The sequence below is a fragment of the Mustela lutreola genome, chromosome 5, assembly GCF_030435805.1.
Source record: "Mustela lutreola isolate mMusLut2 chromosome 5, mMusLut2.pri, whole genome shotgun sequence".
Lineage (NCBI taxonomy): Eukaryota > Metazoa > Chordata > Mammalia > Carnivora > Mustelidae > Mustela > Mustela lutreola.
In genome coordinates, this window is record NC_081294.1 from 21,314,173 (window position 1) to 21,330,469 (window position 16,297).

At 32.8% G+C, this 16,297-nt stretch overlaps 1 protein-coding gene across 1 annotated transcript in view; it reads right to left on the minus strand.

The window, feature by feature from the left end:
* Window positions 1-16,297, minus strand: part of CDH9 (cadherin 9) — a 141,401-nt gene that overhangs the window by 79,729 nt on the left and 45,375 nt on the right. The window contains exon 2 of the mRNA XM_059173704.1: window positions 14,970-15,253. Within this exon, the coding sequence (XP_059029687.1) occupies window positions 14,970-15,197 (228 nt within the window). The 5' untranslated portion in view covers window positions 15,198-15,253. The remainder of the gene's footprint in view (window positions 1-14,969; window positions 15,254-16,297) is intronic.

Genomic DNA, 16,297 nt, shown 5'->3' on the forward strand with positions numbered 1-16,297 from the left:
TTAGAACTTAAAGAGAGTAGCAAAGGACACAGTAATAATGGCTGAGTGATCCAAGGCAAAGAATAAAATTAGCAGGCAAAATCTGGGGAATGGATATGTAGCGCAAATTTCCTGGCATCTCTAAGAGTTATTTTTCAATGTGTGTTTATGCCTCACCAACTTTCTTTCAATTTCTCTAAAGCTAATAAATGGCCAAAAAATAATCTCTATGAAATTAATTCTAAATGTTATTGGTTACCATAATCAATCACTCGGTACTATTGTCTTTAACTTAATGGCTCTCTGCACATCACACAGTTTTAGTACATTAAAAAATATTATTAAAGTATAGTTAACATACAATGTCATATTAGCTTCAGGTGTACAACATGGTGATCTGACAATTCTGTATATTACTCAATACTCGCTATGATAAGTGTTGTCACCGTCTGTCACTATACATTATTATGTTATCAATTATGCTGTATTTTTATCTCCATGAGTTATTTATTTTATAACCAGAAAACTATACCTCTTGATCCCCTTCAACCATTTTGCCCATTCTCTCCATATTTAAGAGCTTATTGTTTGTTCGTTCTGTTGTTTAGATATCATATTTAAGTGAAGTCATATGGTATTTGCTTTTCTCTTCCTATTTCACTTGGCATAATACCATTCAGGTCTATCCATGTTATTGCAAATGGCAATATTTCACTTTTTCTTTGGATGAATAATATCCCATTGTATATATAGACATCATCTTCTTTATCCATTCATTCCATCAGTAGATAGTTTTAGAATAAATGAATTCATTAAGGTTGCAGAACATGAAATTATTATACAGAAATCTGTTGCACTTCTGTACACTAATAACAAAGTAGCAGAGAGAGAAATTAAGAAAATGATCCCATTTACAATTGCACCAAAAAGAATAAAATACCTAAGAATAAATTTAGTCAAGGGGGTGAAAAACCTATACTCTGAAAACTAAGACACCGATGAAAGAAATTCAAGATGACACAACTAAATGTGAAGATACATGATGCTCATGGATTGGAAGAACTAATGTTATTAAAATGTCCATACTAACCAAAGCAATCTATAGATTCAATACAATCCCTGTTAAGATACCAATAGCACTTTTCACAGAACTAGAATAAGTAATCCTAAAATTATATGGAACCACCAAAGACCTTAAGTAGACAAAACAATCTTGAGAAAGAAGGACAAAGCTGGAGGTATCACAATCCCAGATTTCAAGATATGCTAAAATGCTATAGTAATCAGAAGAGTATGGTACTGGCATAAAAACAGACACATGGATCAACAGAACAGGATAGAGAGCCCAGAAATAAATCCATGCTTAACCAGTCAATTATTTTACACCAAAGGAGGAAAGAATATGCAATGGAAAAAAGACAGTCTTTTTAATAAATAGTATTGGAAAAACTGGACAGCTACATGCAAAATAATGAAACAGAATTTTCTGTACCACACACAAAAATAAACTCGAAATGGATTGAAGACCTAAATGTGGGGCCTGAAAACATAAGTCTCCTAATATAAAACCAGGCAGCAACATATAGATATGTTTCTTCAGGCAGGGGACACAAAAGCAAAAATAAACTACTGGAACTATACAAAAACAAACAAACAAACAAACAAACAAAAAACCCAATTTTGACTGTAGCATTTTTTATGTGTTCTTCCCATAAACACTGACCAGACAAAGTACTTCTTGGAGATAAAAGCTAGGCAGTGCCTAAGAGCATATCTACCCTTCTCATCTCTGTCTTTCTTCCCCAAGCTGAGGATGGTCAAAGATTCTAACTTTCAGTTTGATCTTCCAATTTATCACCAGAAACACAAGTTGTTCTTTGCTAATATTAGACTAACATGAGTAGGAAGAAAAAAAAATGAAAATTTTCTAGTATCCTCAGTCTATGTAATTTGAGGACAGATACTGAAATTTCCTGCCTTAACTTCAGAGCTGCTCTTATAATAAATTTATGGGAAACACTGAAATAATTTTGTATTATGATCTTTCATTATATTCCTTTTAATTATTTCCCTAATACCCATTTTATAATAAAATTTCACCATTCCTTTGTTTACATTAATTTTGAAGTAAAACATGTATATTTATTTGTGCAAAACACATATTTAGGTCATTGTAAATTAGAATTTAAAATTTATTATAAAAATCAGTATATTTCATGATAAACTTGGGACAAATGAAGTATAGAGTCTATGTTGTTTGGTTGTATATTAGAAAATTGGTTTCATAATGTATGTAAACAAATACTTTTTTGTTGTCATTTGACCAAGACACTTTTATTTTTTTCATGTACACATAAAAAAATGACTTTACTCACTTGAAATGAAGACTTTTTTAAAAGAAAGTTTAACATGCTTTATTGGGGTAAGCATAGAAAAGTCAATAAAGCTTTTTCTTTCAGAGATTTGTAAAAGTCTTTACCACAGCAAATAACCTAGTATTTTACAACTTTAAAGATATTTAATATTTCATTTTTATTGATTTTTATTAATCTGAAATATACTACAGTGACTCCAAAAAGTGATTTTCTAAGCCAGTAAGAACATAAAAAAATGTGTTTTCACAACATACATCAACATAATTAGTGGAAAGTAGTTATTGATTGAAATAAAGTTGCTTCTGACATTTTTTTCCCTAAATGTTTATTATCCTTTAACTTATAAGTATACAGGCTGAATTTCAACAGTGGTTGAAGATTAATTAAACAATAAACCCAGGAAAAGTGGTGAATACAAAGAAGGGTTACATCCAAAGGCATACTTCTGCCTAGTCACTGCCATTATCCCCATATAGTGTTTGGAATAACATATGCTAATGATTTAATATTCTCCTCAAACAATTTGCTACCTTCAACCATCCATCTTAACAAATTGACTATACTATTTTAATTAAAAATCTGAAAAAAGTCATTTAAAGCAGGAACTTAAAAATTGTTATGTGGTATTCTTAGAGTACTTTATAAGAATGCTCAGGTCCTTCTTCAGTTCCTCTTATGCTGTGGAAAAGAAAAATTACTCAAGAAAAGAAAATGGAGGGGCACCTGAGTGGCTCAGTGGGTTAAAGCTCAGGTCATGTTCTCAGGGTCCTGTGATCGAGCCTGGCATCGGGCTTTCTGCTTAGCAGGGAGCCTGCTTCCCCCTCTCTCTTGGCCGGCCTCTCTGTCTACTTGTGATCTCTCTCTCTCTGTCAAATAAATAAATCTTTAAAAAAATAAATAATTTTTTTATTATGTCAAATAAATTAAATCTTTAAAAAAAGAAAAAGAAAGAAAAAAATGGAATGAAATAATTTTTTAGCCAATATGCTCTAAACCATATTTGCATTGTTGATTTGGTCTTAGAGGACTTCATTTTATACATGCATTCAATCATAAGACATTTATTTATAGGAAACACAAGTTTTAATAAGGAAAAAGTATGTAGGAGTTCTGATTCCAGTCACAGAAAATAGCTTGTCTGGGAACAACACTCTTATTGTGGAAATAATTAACTCCTTACAAACTACCTTTTTTTTTTTTTTTTTTTTTTTAAGACTTTATAAAGTCACGGGCACCTGGGTGGCTCAGTGGGTTAAGCCGCTGCCTTCAGCTCAGGTCATGATCTCAGGGTCCTGGGATTGAGTCCCGCATCGGGCTCTCTGCTCAGCGGGGAGCCTGCTTCCCTCTCTCTCTCTCTCTCTGCCTGCCTCTCCATCTACTTGTGATTTCTCTCTGTCAAATAAATAAATAAAATCTTTAAAAAAAAAAAAAAAGACTTTATAAAGTCAGTAGGTAAAAACCAGGAACACAAACTGGGAGGAATACTAGCAAATAGGGGTTAAAATGATTTACATATTAATTCCCTTTTCCTTGCAAGTATCCTGCTTTTCATGTGCCATGCAGAAGACAGAATTCAATCAGAAAGCAGCAGTCTTTACAAATTAAGGAATCCGAGGTCAGGATTCAGGGATGCCATAATGGCTAAAAATTGGGAAGATATTCAGGAGTAGAGAAAGCCACAGAGCAAAAAGCACTAAACCTTGAAAACATGCTACATGTAACATGTAGGTGACTTCTAAACTGGCCATCTATAGACTAAGACTCTAAGGAATCCAGAGAAGAGGAACAGTCTGAAAGTTAAAAATTAAGCAGAGATTTTAGCCATACCAAATACTAGGAATGAAGATTTTAAGATTAATGCTCCTTGTAGGTAAATGTGTTCGGTGAACACTTTGAGACATCCAATAAAATGGCAGAAAAGTGATAACTTAGAAGCTTGGGTGACGTACTAGGATATAGGGTTACAACAGGACAAAGGGAATAAACAAAATAGTCTGCCATGAAAATTTTAAAAGCCTACATAGAATCAAAGTAGAATCCCACAATTTCACTTCCTGCTCGGACAACACTCAACAATCTTCAGAGGAAGAAAACAAAATCCAGAATCTCCACGATGTGTTAACCATAATACCCAGAATGTCATCTAAATTTTATATAGATTTGAAGAGCAGAAAAATATAGCAAGAGAATAATAGAAATAGGTAAAAGTAACTCAGATGTTAAATTTAACAAAGACTTTAAAAATAACTATCATAAGTATACCAAAAAATTTATAGGACACACTAAAATAATGATTAAGGGATTTCATAAATTATATTAAAAATCAAACAGAAAAGGAAACCTAGAACTGGAAATTATATCTTCTGTAATAAAAACCTGTAGCAGTAGATTAGACACAGAAACAAAAGAAACAAAAATTTGATGACACTAAAAATTAATTAACCAAATTAAAGCACAGATATAGAACTATACTGAAAAAAATATAAGATAGTCTCAGTCATGTAGGAGAAAATGTGGAACACCCTAATATACTTGTATTTGGAGTTCTTCCTCTGCAAAAAATAAATAAATATATATATATATAGCAGATCATAAAAATGAGCATACAATTTAAAGGTTTTTTTTTTTTAAGATTTTATTTATTTATTTGACAGACACAGAGATTACAAGTAGGCAGAGAGGAAGGCAGGGAGGGGGGAAGAAGCAGGCTTCTGGCTGAGCAGAGATCCCGATGCGGGACTCGATTCCAGGACACTGGGATCATGTCCTGAGCCGAAGGCAGCGGCTTATCCGACTGAGCCACCCAGGCGCCCAATTTAAAGGTTTAATGAAAAAAGACCCACTGATCTAAAAAGGCCAGTGAATCCCAAGGAGGTTAAGCAAAACACATCTAGGGGTAACTGGGTGGCTCAGTTGGTTAAGCATCTGACTCTTGGTGTCAGCTCAGGTCATAATCTCAGGGTTGTGAGATTGAGTCATGCATCTGGTTTGCATCAGCACGGAGATTAGTTCTCTCCCTCTGCTGCTCCCCCCAACATGTGCTATCTAAATAAATAAGTAAATAAAATCTTGGAAAAAACAGAACAAAAACACAGCCAGGTATCAAAGCACAACCCATGTTGAAACAGACTGTCAAGAGAGCAAAAGACACAGACAGAACCTTAAGAGCAACCAGAGACAAATACACATGACATATAGGACAACAATGATAAGAATAATGACTGACTTCCTACTAAAAGTAATAAAATCCACAATGCAATATAGCAAAAATTTTAAGTGCTAAGAGAAAAAACAAAGAAACAAGCAGTTATAGATCAATCTATAGTCACTTAAATATTTTTTATAGTCACTTAAATATATAGCCACTTAAAATATTTTTCAAAATTAGAAATGAAATAATTATATTTCCAGATTTTTTAAAAAAAAGCTGAGAAAATTTATTTCCATCAGATCCAAAATACAAATTATGCTAAAGGAAGTCTTCAGGTTGAAAGGAAATGACAGCATGCAGAAATCCAGATCAATATGAAAGAGTCAAAAGCACTGACTGGAAATGGTAATTACATAAGTAAAATATAATATAATACAAAATTATATTTTCTTTTTAGGTTTTTAGTAAATAATGAAGTGCTTAAATAATGAAAATTAGCAACATATGGTACAGTTTATAACATATACAGATGGAAAATATATGAGAAATATAAAGACTGACAGAGGGAATAAAATTATATTGTTCTAAGATTATTGTATTGCATACTAAAATATATATTTATTAGATTTATATTATAATAGGTAAAGGATGAATTGTAAAGAACAAATTCAGATATTGGGACGCCTGGGTGGCTCAGTGGGTTAAGCCGCTGCCTTCGGCTCAGGTCATGATCTCAGGGTCCTGGGATCGAGTCCCACATTGGGTTCTCTGCTCAGCGGGGAGCCTGCTTCCTCCTCTCTCTCTGCCTGCCTCTCTGCCTACTTGTGATCTCTCTGTCTGTCAAATAAATAAATAAATAAAATCTTTAAAAAAAAAAAAATTCAGATATTTAAAAAAAAACTCAATTGACCCAAAACATGGTAGGAAAGCAAAAACAAACAAATCACCTCTGAGATATTTACAAGACCTGTGTTTCAAATAGAATTGTACAAAAAGGCTGAAAGCAAAAGGATGTAAATTACAAACTGTACAAACATAATCACAAATGATTGGCGTGGCTAAGTTTGTATCAGCAAAGTAAACTTCAAGCAAGTAGTATTATGAAAGATAAAAAGTGATATTTCATAACAACAAAGCATCAATTAATCAGAAACATAAAAGATGGTTGGCCATGCATCTAATAATGGCATAAAATAATAAAGAAAACTTGACAGAGGTAAAGAGAGGAATTTTCACAGTAAGTATTAGAATAAGGTGACACAAAACTTATAACATAGAGAACTGAATAATACCATCAAGTTTACATAAGATTGCAAAATACTATACCCAGTAAGTGTGCAATACACATTCTTTTTTAAGTATGTAAAACAAATTTAGCAAAATAGTTTTTTTAAGTGCATTTTTTTCTAAAACGATTAACACATAATAGCAATAGATCTTACTGTTTATAGAGGAAGATCAATAAAACATAAACTGTGGAAGAATCTTTTAAGTTTTCAAGAAAAGCTATTGTTATAGAAACCATTGAAGAAGCTAAAACTTCCACAAAATTGCCACCTACAAATATATCCCTTTCCATTTTTACGGGGGAAAAAAAGGCCCCTTTCCCCTTAGATTTACCAAGTCACTTATTCTTTGATCTTGAACTCATTTTTGTGTCTCTGTTCATGTAAAGGCCTGAGTATGATGATTTTTTGTAATCATATCCCTAAAAAAAGATGGCTCTGAAATAGGATATTTACCCAGGGAATTCCACTAAGTGTATATTCAATAACATATCTAGAATAACCTCAATTACAGTATGAAATCAGTGTAAGGAGTCCTGATCATGGGAAACCTAACCACCTCAGTCAGTTAAAAGTCTGCCTTTGGCTCAGGTCAAGATTCCAGAGTCCTGGAATAGAACCCCACATTGGGCTCCTTATTCAAAAGGGAGCCTGCTTCTCCCTCTCCCTCTGCCTGCTGCTCCCCTGCTTGTGCTCTTGCTCTCTCTGTCAAATAAATAAATAGAATCTTCAAAAAAAAAAAAAAAAAGAAGCTTTAACATCTTTTAGAATTTTGTCCTAAGTCCTTTTCCATGAATAATACCACCATAGCTATAAGACTATTAATACAAGTTATTAGAATTTACTGATTTACTGTGGACAACATATGAAAATGTTTGCACAAGCAAAGTTTGGTTATTTTATGAAAATCTGGTAAAAAAAATAAAGTCTGTGTTCATGGGAATAGGGAAATATGATAGTCTTAAATTAACAAACAACAATGCATCCATTTTTAATTTGGAGAGTGATCTTAATGCTAAATTAGGCTAAGTAGAACTTAGGTATTAGGAATTCAGTCTATTGATTTAAGGAAAAAAGGATCATCCTTCATTTAAACTGAGATTTCTGTCAGTCTTTCTCCAGCAGTCCAGTAATAACAGCATTTCATTTTTTATAGATAGAGATTACTAAATCTACAATAACTTACATATATCTATTTCTAAAATCCAGACAGGTTCATTTTATTTACTCTTATTTTTAGGACTCCACCTGATGTCCCACATTGTAGGTGGTCAGTTTTTAAAATTAATTGAATAATAATACATAGGTCTAAAATCCACATTAATATAGTCATAACTACAAATAAATATCCAGCTTACTAATAATGTCCCATGTTGGCATATTTTGGAAGATACTTGTTATCAATTTTCTGAAATACAGTTGATTAGTGCATACCCAGAGCTTTAAAATGGTATCTTTGACTCTTGGAATTCCACTTCCAGTTAACAAAGTGATCTAGTAAGCATAATTTAAAATACACTAAAAATTATCAGTTACCAAATTATCGTCACCAAAGGGTATGTGTGTGTAAAACTATTCTATATAGAAATTTCAGAAAAGATATAAAATTAATTTAATCAAAAACTGTATATATATGAAACCATATGGCTAACATTGAAATTTTAACAATGTGCAGAAACACAGAATTAACTGAGAAAGACAAAGTAAAATATATAGAAGTAATGTAAAATCTACAGTATTAATATATGTAACAAGAAAATAAACAAAAATGTAATCATTTTAATCTTATCTTCGTAGTGTGATTATAGTTAATCTTTGATATGTTTTACATTAATTTTTTGTTTTATGGACCTAGTTCATTGTAAGGAGCACAAATTACTTGTATAATAATAATAATAATAATAATAATGGTAATAATAGATGATGTTTGTGCTTAAATATTTTTTCACAATCCTCCCTCTAGACCATCCTGGAGATGCTATTACTTCTTTTTAAGTTTCTTCCTTTTACTTATTTTTTTCTTTTTGAAACACTGATGGATATACAAGGGTAGATATGATCTTCTACAAGTATTAAAGTAGAGCAAGAGAATGTTGAAATATTAGAAATAGTTCAAAAGCATTGAAATTGGTGGAAGGTATCAGGAAAAAAATCACACATATATTTGGCAATCTTACTAATAGATATTTTCTGCCATACTCTAATATTTTTTGAATGGTTTAACAGTTGCTATATTCCAGAAAAAAAATTTTACTTAAATTTTAAATATAAACTTTTCTAGAAGTAGTTACAGTTCCTTAATCAAAGTCAGAATTTATTTAATCTTATCTTTTAATTTTTTTAAAAGATTTTATTTATTTATTTGACAGACAGAGATCACAAGTAGGCAGAGAAGCAGGCAGAGAGAGAGGAGGAAGCAGGCTCCCTGCTGAGCAGAGAGCCCGATGTGGGGCTTATCCCAGGACCCTGAGATCATGACCTGAGCTGAAGGCAGAGGCCTTAACCCACTGAGCCACCTAGGCACCCCTTATCTTTTAATTCTTTTTTTTTTTTTTTTTTTTTTAATTCTTAATGCCTGTTTAAAATTATCTATATTAAGGACATAGAGATTTTTTTGAAGTAAAAGGGATTCTCAAGTTTGTGCTGTTTGAGGGCATAGAGAGTAAAATGGGAGGATCTTGGGTTGCAATTAGGAGCCCCAAGTATAACGGCAATACGGGAAAGAAATTGACCTTGGTGCAACATGTATCAGGAAAGTGGGATTTTTTATTTTTTTAACTTTCTCTGCTCTTTTAGTGTTTTGTAGTGTCAATACCTCAGGACCCAGAGTAATAAATGGCCAATAGAGATATATTGAGAGCAACTGAATATTAATTTTGAGTAAATAAATAATTAAGTCAAACATTTTGGGTAAGAAAAAGTGAAATCCAACACAGATTCAGAGCCCCAAATTCACAGATTCTAGATGGCAAAATATTAGACCAAAATAATTAAAATTATGCCTTGAATAAGTTGAGAGGTAGTATAACTTTGACGGGAAATTCTAGCTGGGGAGAATGACAGTGGGCATTTGGTATGAGGACTCACTTGAGGTAGGACTGAAAGCAAGGAGAAGAGATGAAATTATGAAAAAGAGCTTAGATACTCTCCGAAAAAGGTCTGTGACCCTGATAAATTAGAAGTCAAGCATATGGAAGAGAAAAGATTTTCCTTTGCCCAGAGCTAAAACCACAGTTGTAGAGACGATATCCAGTGTTGGGGATTCTACTTAAGTGAATTTGGGTTATTTTTCTATAGATAGGTTGACCTGGAGATTGGCATCATGCAAGAGACACTACATCAAAAACTAATGATGTACTGTATGGTGACTCACATAACATGAAAGAAAGAAAGAAAGAAACAAAGAGTGTGTTGTATGTTTTTAAGAATTGCAAAATAATGAAGTCAGCTAAAAAGTCCACTTAGTGCGCTAACACAGTGGCTCAGTGAAGTGGTGATAGAGTGCTAGCAGCAAGGAAATTGGCAGTCAGAATTAAATGACAGCACTCTATTTGAAAAGCAAAGTTTTAGAGAGCTCAGTGTGAAATAAGCCTTTGTAGACTGTCCAGAAAACCTAGACTTAATGCTTAATATTTTTCTCATGTGTTTTTAGCTTTAAACAACTAACCAAGAAAGAGCATTTTTGGGATACAATGTGCCCATAAATCTGAAACAGCTACCACAAGTATCGCAGCCCAACTAAAGCTTTGTAATTTATTTAGATTCTGAAAAACACTGTAATATACTATAAAAATTTATCAAACATCCTTCAGGAACTTTGAGACTTTAATTCTGTTTCTGTACACATCAACCTGCCATTTTCTGAAAGCATAAGAGAACACTGCCTGTCCAACAACATTATTTTATGTATGCTTTGGAGAAATATCAATATTTAGTGCATATGTCAATAACCGTAAGTACAAAAGAGAGGTTCATCACTCAGTCTGTTAGAAATCAGACTCCTATTTGCTCTCCTGTTGGTACCTGTGTTTCCCTTTGTTTTAGTTAACTTCTAAATCAGTTGTACCCAGTTGTAACCAAGATCTTGATAAATGTTAAAAGTCCTCTTCCATTCTAGAATTCTGTAATTACACTCTTGATGTTTTCAGCTCTGGAACAGTAAAAGTTTTTGAATTAACGCTATTAAAAATGTAGAGCTAACTCTATAAAAAATATATTGTATTTGAATGGTGCCTAGTTATAGACAGTTCCACGGCATGATGTTGATTTCTCTGAGCAAAGCTAATGCCTTGAATTGAAATGTAATGGTCAATTAAGCTGATATTTCAAATTATTTTATGAATGCTAATGTTTTCCTTTAAAAGGAATAAACATTATATCTGTAAGTTTGGTATCTTTCTGCATGGTAAATGTGCTTTAATAACTAGATATCCAATATCAATTCTCCATAATAGGCATATGATCAGTTAATTATTAATCCATGACAACTCAGGATTGTCCTGAGAACAATTTCTCAGGATCTAGATCTAATGTGTAAGAAATCAAATGTATATGAAGTTTCTCTAACAGAATGGTAGGAGCCTTTGCTATGCTTCTTATTAAATTTATTTAAATTCTTCTCTTGAGCAGTATTACTCTTTTGGCTAAGTAATTCAGTCACATGTCTCTATTCAAATCACAGGGAAACTACATGGCAATTGTCATAACTTTGTAGTCCTCTTAAGTAAGAACCAAGAAGTTCCCTCATTACAAAAAACAGAATTAATAAATCTCTGATAGCTTCCATCAACAACGAGCAACCAAACTTCAGACTGCATTATTGTGGAAAACCAAAGTTACTCGCAATTTATTGTTTTAATTTTAAATCCAGTATAGTTAAAATACAAAAATTACTCTTAATTTCAACATGCCTCAATTTTCTGTCCTGTATTGCAAAAGTCTGAAATGACATACAGAAATATTCCCTAGTTTTTCTTATAAAAATATCATTGTTATTCATTTTGTTGCTTTTCCAGTCCATCCTGACACCAAAGCAAACTGAGCATTCCATACTTGTGATACATCGAAAATAAGTACAAAAACTTTCAATAGGACTCACTTTCCTTGCTGTATGTAAAAACAACTCAGCATGGAATTCTGGGCCTTTTACAGTAGTGATCTAACTTCATCGTGTTAGGCTAGTCTCTGTGTGTGTGTGTGTTTGTGTGTTTGCATGTGTGTTTCACATGCACACCTGCCATATGCAATCTCACCTCCTTGGATTTATCCACATGCAAATTTGATTAAATTTATACTAGCTGCTCTTGCCCTCAAATGCAGTTGCATCCATAATCGTAGAATACATCAGAATTTTGGAGTTAAAGAAATCTCAGTGACAATTTAACCTAACAAGAATTTGAGGTTTGGAAAGTTTAATTAACTTCTAAAGTTCTGCACAGTTACTGAATGGCATAATCAAGACTGACCCTTGTAAATTTCGTGTTTCAGTGCACGCACAAGTATATTTTATTAAATTTTGCTGCTACTACTTTATTATTTGTTTTAAAACTCCTTCCTTTAAATTTAGAATCAAACCCTAAATTTTACATCCAAGGATTATATATCCTTCCAACTTTATACAATTTTATATCACCTATAAATTAAAAGAAGTCTTAACATTGTCTGCAATACCAACCTTCTGTAAAACTAAGAAAAAATATGAAAATCTCTTTACATCAGAAGCTACATATTCTCTTTGAATCATGGTGCATGGTAAATATGGTAGGTATTTACATCACATGAAGGTAGCCAATGTTGTGGGTCCTTGAAGATGAGGGAAACAGAGTAGCGTGGTCAAAAAGAAAATAATTTGTTTGGCGTTCAAAAAGTTAAATCCTCCAGAGAACTCATATGTTTGACCAAGTTGAGGGCAAAGGCCTAGTTAGTTTCTGCATATGCAAATGAATAATGAGGTCAGAAACTAAAAGAACAGGTTAGGAGAGTTCATAGACCCTTAAGAACTTAATGAATCCTAGGAGGTCCTTGGAAGCCTACTTTTATCTGAACTAACTATCTGGTGCATGGCAAATCTAAGACAAGGCCCTGATCCAAAATAGAGAAATCCTGTTTTTTTTTTTTTTTTTTCAAAAACAAGTGTATGCGTTTTATTTGTTGAAGTTTCTCTTTCATATATACATGTTTCTTTCCAAGTATAATTTGAAAATAGTTGACACAGTTTGGGATTGACTATCTTCATTTCACAAAAATTCTGATTATTATAATGGTGTTGCACTTTTGGTTCATAATCTGGTTGTCAAGGATAGCAGGCACAGAAATCTGACACCTTAACTTGTCCATGGATTTAAAAAAAAAAAAAAGGTTATTTTCCAAAGACAAGTGATAAAATATTTTATGAAGACTAATTAAATAAAACTATGCACGCATTTAGTAACTATTTTTGACAGATTATTGAACTAATTAAAAATAAGCAGGATGGTACAAAAAGATCCAAAGCTTAGTGTATATTTTAAAATGTCAGTGCAATAATGGTGTCTGTTAATCAATACACACTCAATTTTTAGAAAGAAGCATTTTTGTTGATAGCTAAAAGTAAATGCCTGCAGTAGAGCCTTGATCGCCTTGTGACTGAGTATCTCTCTTTATCCGTGGCTGTTCTTCTGCATCTGTGAATCTCCAAGGATAAAACCCTCTATGCGAGACCTCATGAACTGGATGTGTCCTTTATACACTGCCTTAGGAAAAGAATCGCAAGGCAATTTCAAGTCCTTAGACACAAACATTTGTCAGTTGAACTTGAAATATCCTGATGTTAGTTATTAACTATAGTGTGGAAAGTGATGTTAAATGAGGAGTGCAGGGGGATGCCCTATGACTAACCTGAGGAGAAATAAGAGGGAAAAAGGAATCAGCAAGTGAACTCTGTGGGGCAAAATGAATATGACCTATGGAACAAGGGGAGACAGATATCAAAAGAAGAGGAAATAATAGGCTTCCAATAAAAAGCTATGTTTGAAAAAATACTGTCACACACACAAAATGAAAAATTAAATCAAGATTTTGGCGATTTCACAGAATAAATGTATTTCTGGCTTAAAAGGAAGAGCCATGACTTTGTGATATCAGGTACTTTTTATATTTTTATTTTTGGCCTGTTCTATCTTCTCTGCCTTGTGTTGACAATACGTCAAAAAATACTCAGACCATCCCAATCACTTCTAGCATCATGTACAAAGAATCAAGAAAACAATATATATGATTTCTGGGCAGTGTTAGCACTCATCACTGTTTATTTCGTTTTATTCTTAGAATGTGAAAATATCTGAGCATTAGTTAGGCACATATGTGGGACAATGAATTGAACAAGGAATTGTCCTGTATACAGAATGGTATGAGTGAAACTGGTAAGGCGAAGATGGATAAGAGAAAATTCTGGACACTGGCAAGATCATGCCCTCTATTTTGGGACGGAGAAGAAGCAGGAAGACAAATATTGTGAATGTGTTTTCTCAAAGTTGAATATAAGGGAGAGTTACGTCTTCTCTATCGCCATTTGTTCCAGACTGCTAATGAGCTCCTGTTGCTGCTACTAGGACGGTTCATCCCAAAGGTATTGCCTTCTTTCTACTTCTGTTTTCCTTCTTCTCCTTGAGTTCTTTGGTCTGGCTTACAGGCAGGAAGTAGTTCAGTTCGACTGAGACTAAGAAACAGACCATCTAGATAGAAGTATTTGTACTTACTCTCATACACTGCTTACTATTCAACTTAAGATAAATTGTTCATTAGTAGGGACCAATATAATTTTTGACTATATTTTTGTGTTTTTTTGCCTTAACATAGCACACTAAGTTATTATTTTACATGATGTTAAATTTCGAAGAAAGCTTTTAAAATCTTCTAAATGCACACACATAAAATTAAGTCATATGTAGCCGATTAATAATGAATCAAGTCCACAGGTGATGTTTTATGTTGAGGCTCACTATGGATACTGACTTGCACTTAGCTACCTGAATAAATCACATTCCCCATTCTACCCTGCTACGAATATTTGCAATATTATGCCTTCTGAACATCGTAATTAGTCAGATACTTTGAAATAATCATTGTTTTAAACAATCAGCACAGGAAGTTGCTATAAAACCGACTACATTGCTACCATTTTTAAATTTCTTTTCTTACCTTGCCAACATATTGTGTATCTGTACCTGTGTACTCTTCCAACAAGAAGAACTGATTCCACATCCAGCCACGCTTGGTGCGATGTAATATTTTACCATCATCTTTCGTCAGATCCACTACCCTTTTGCTTGGTAAATCACTGTTAGCTTTTTCTTGTAGTGGGATAGCATCAACTATGTGCGACATATAGGTCCAGATGAATAGTGATAGGCAGTAGTAAGTCCTCATTATAAACAGCTTCAGCAGGATATCAAATTCAGTATATTGTCTGATGCCCCTGAGGACTAGAGGAAGAAAAGTGGTTTATCATGTTGTATTTCATTTTCACATAACCTGTAAACTATAAAACTTTTCTAAATGTTACTAAAATTTTAGAAATAATATGTTAGATATACATTATTTTTCCATGTTACATCAGTGAGCTATCATTAAAACCTCATGTATCACCTGGCTATGTAAGGACACCTGTGTAGCACAAGTAAACAGGAAATTAACAGCTGACTTTAACATCACATATATTGCAGCATATACTGAGAAGATATTTGTAATTTAAAATACTAAATGTTTGAAAAAAATTAAGCCCTATGGTATACTAAAGATTATACTGAGTTTTCCTAAAGTCTTTAAGACCAATAAAAGTAGTGTATTTATTAATATATACATATATATGTGCTTATATATTTTAAATAACACTGTTTTCTGCACACAATTTGTCAACTTCTATAATGTGTTTCTTCTCCTCCTCTTCCTCCTCCTCCTATTTCTCCTCTTCCTCTTCTTCCTCTTCCTTGTTCTTCTGTAACATAATAAGATGTTCCCTCAAGACAAATTAAATTATACCAAATGTACTTAGGATTGTGTCTTGCAATACCTAGCACCATACTATGTCAATCCTTTATAACTGATAGCTATATTTATTTTTACAATCAGTTGAGTAAGTTACTCAAATTTAATTGGATTCTGAAGAAAGCATGCTCTAAATGGAAACATATCACCTGATAATTAAAAATAACAACACATATTTATTTCCTAAAATAATAGGAAAAATGAGCACACAAAATTGATATGGTAATATTAGATATGAGGTCTCAGCGATGGGGTAATTTGATCTGGAATTTTGCAACCAAGAATGTCTCTCAGTCGAGATAGTAAGTTGATTCTTCTTGAAGTAAAAAAAAAAAAAAAAAATAGTTCATTTGGTATTTCAGAATTAATTTTATTTATTAGAAAATTGGTTTTTGTGAAACATTTCATTTAGAAGATATAAAATTATAGTAATGCTGCTGCTGGTAATGCCTTTGGTAAGCAATTGAAACCCATCAAACTAG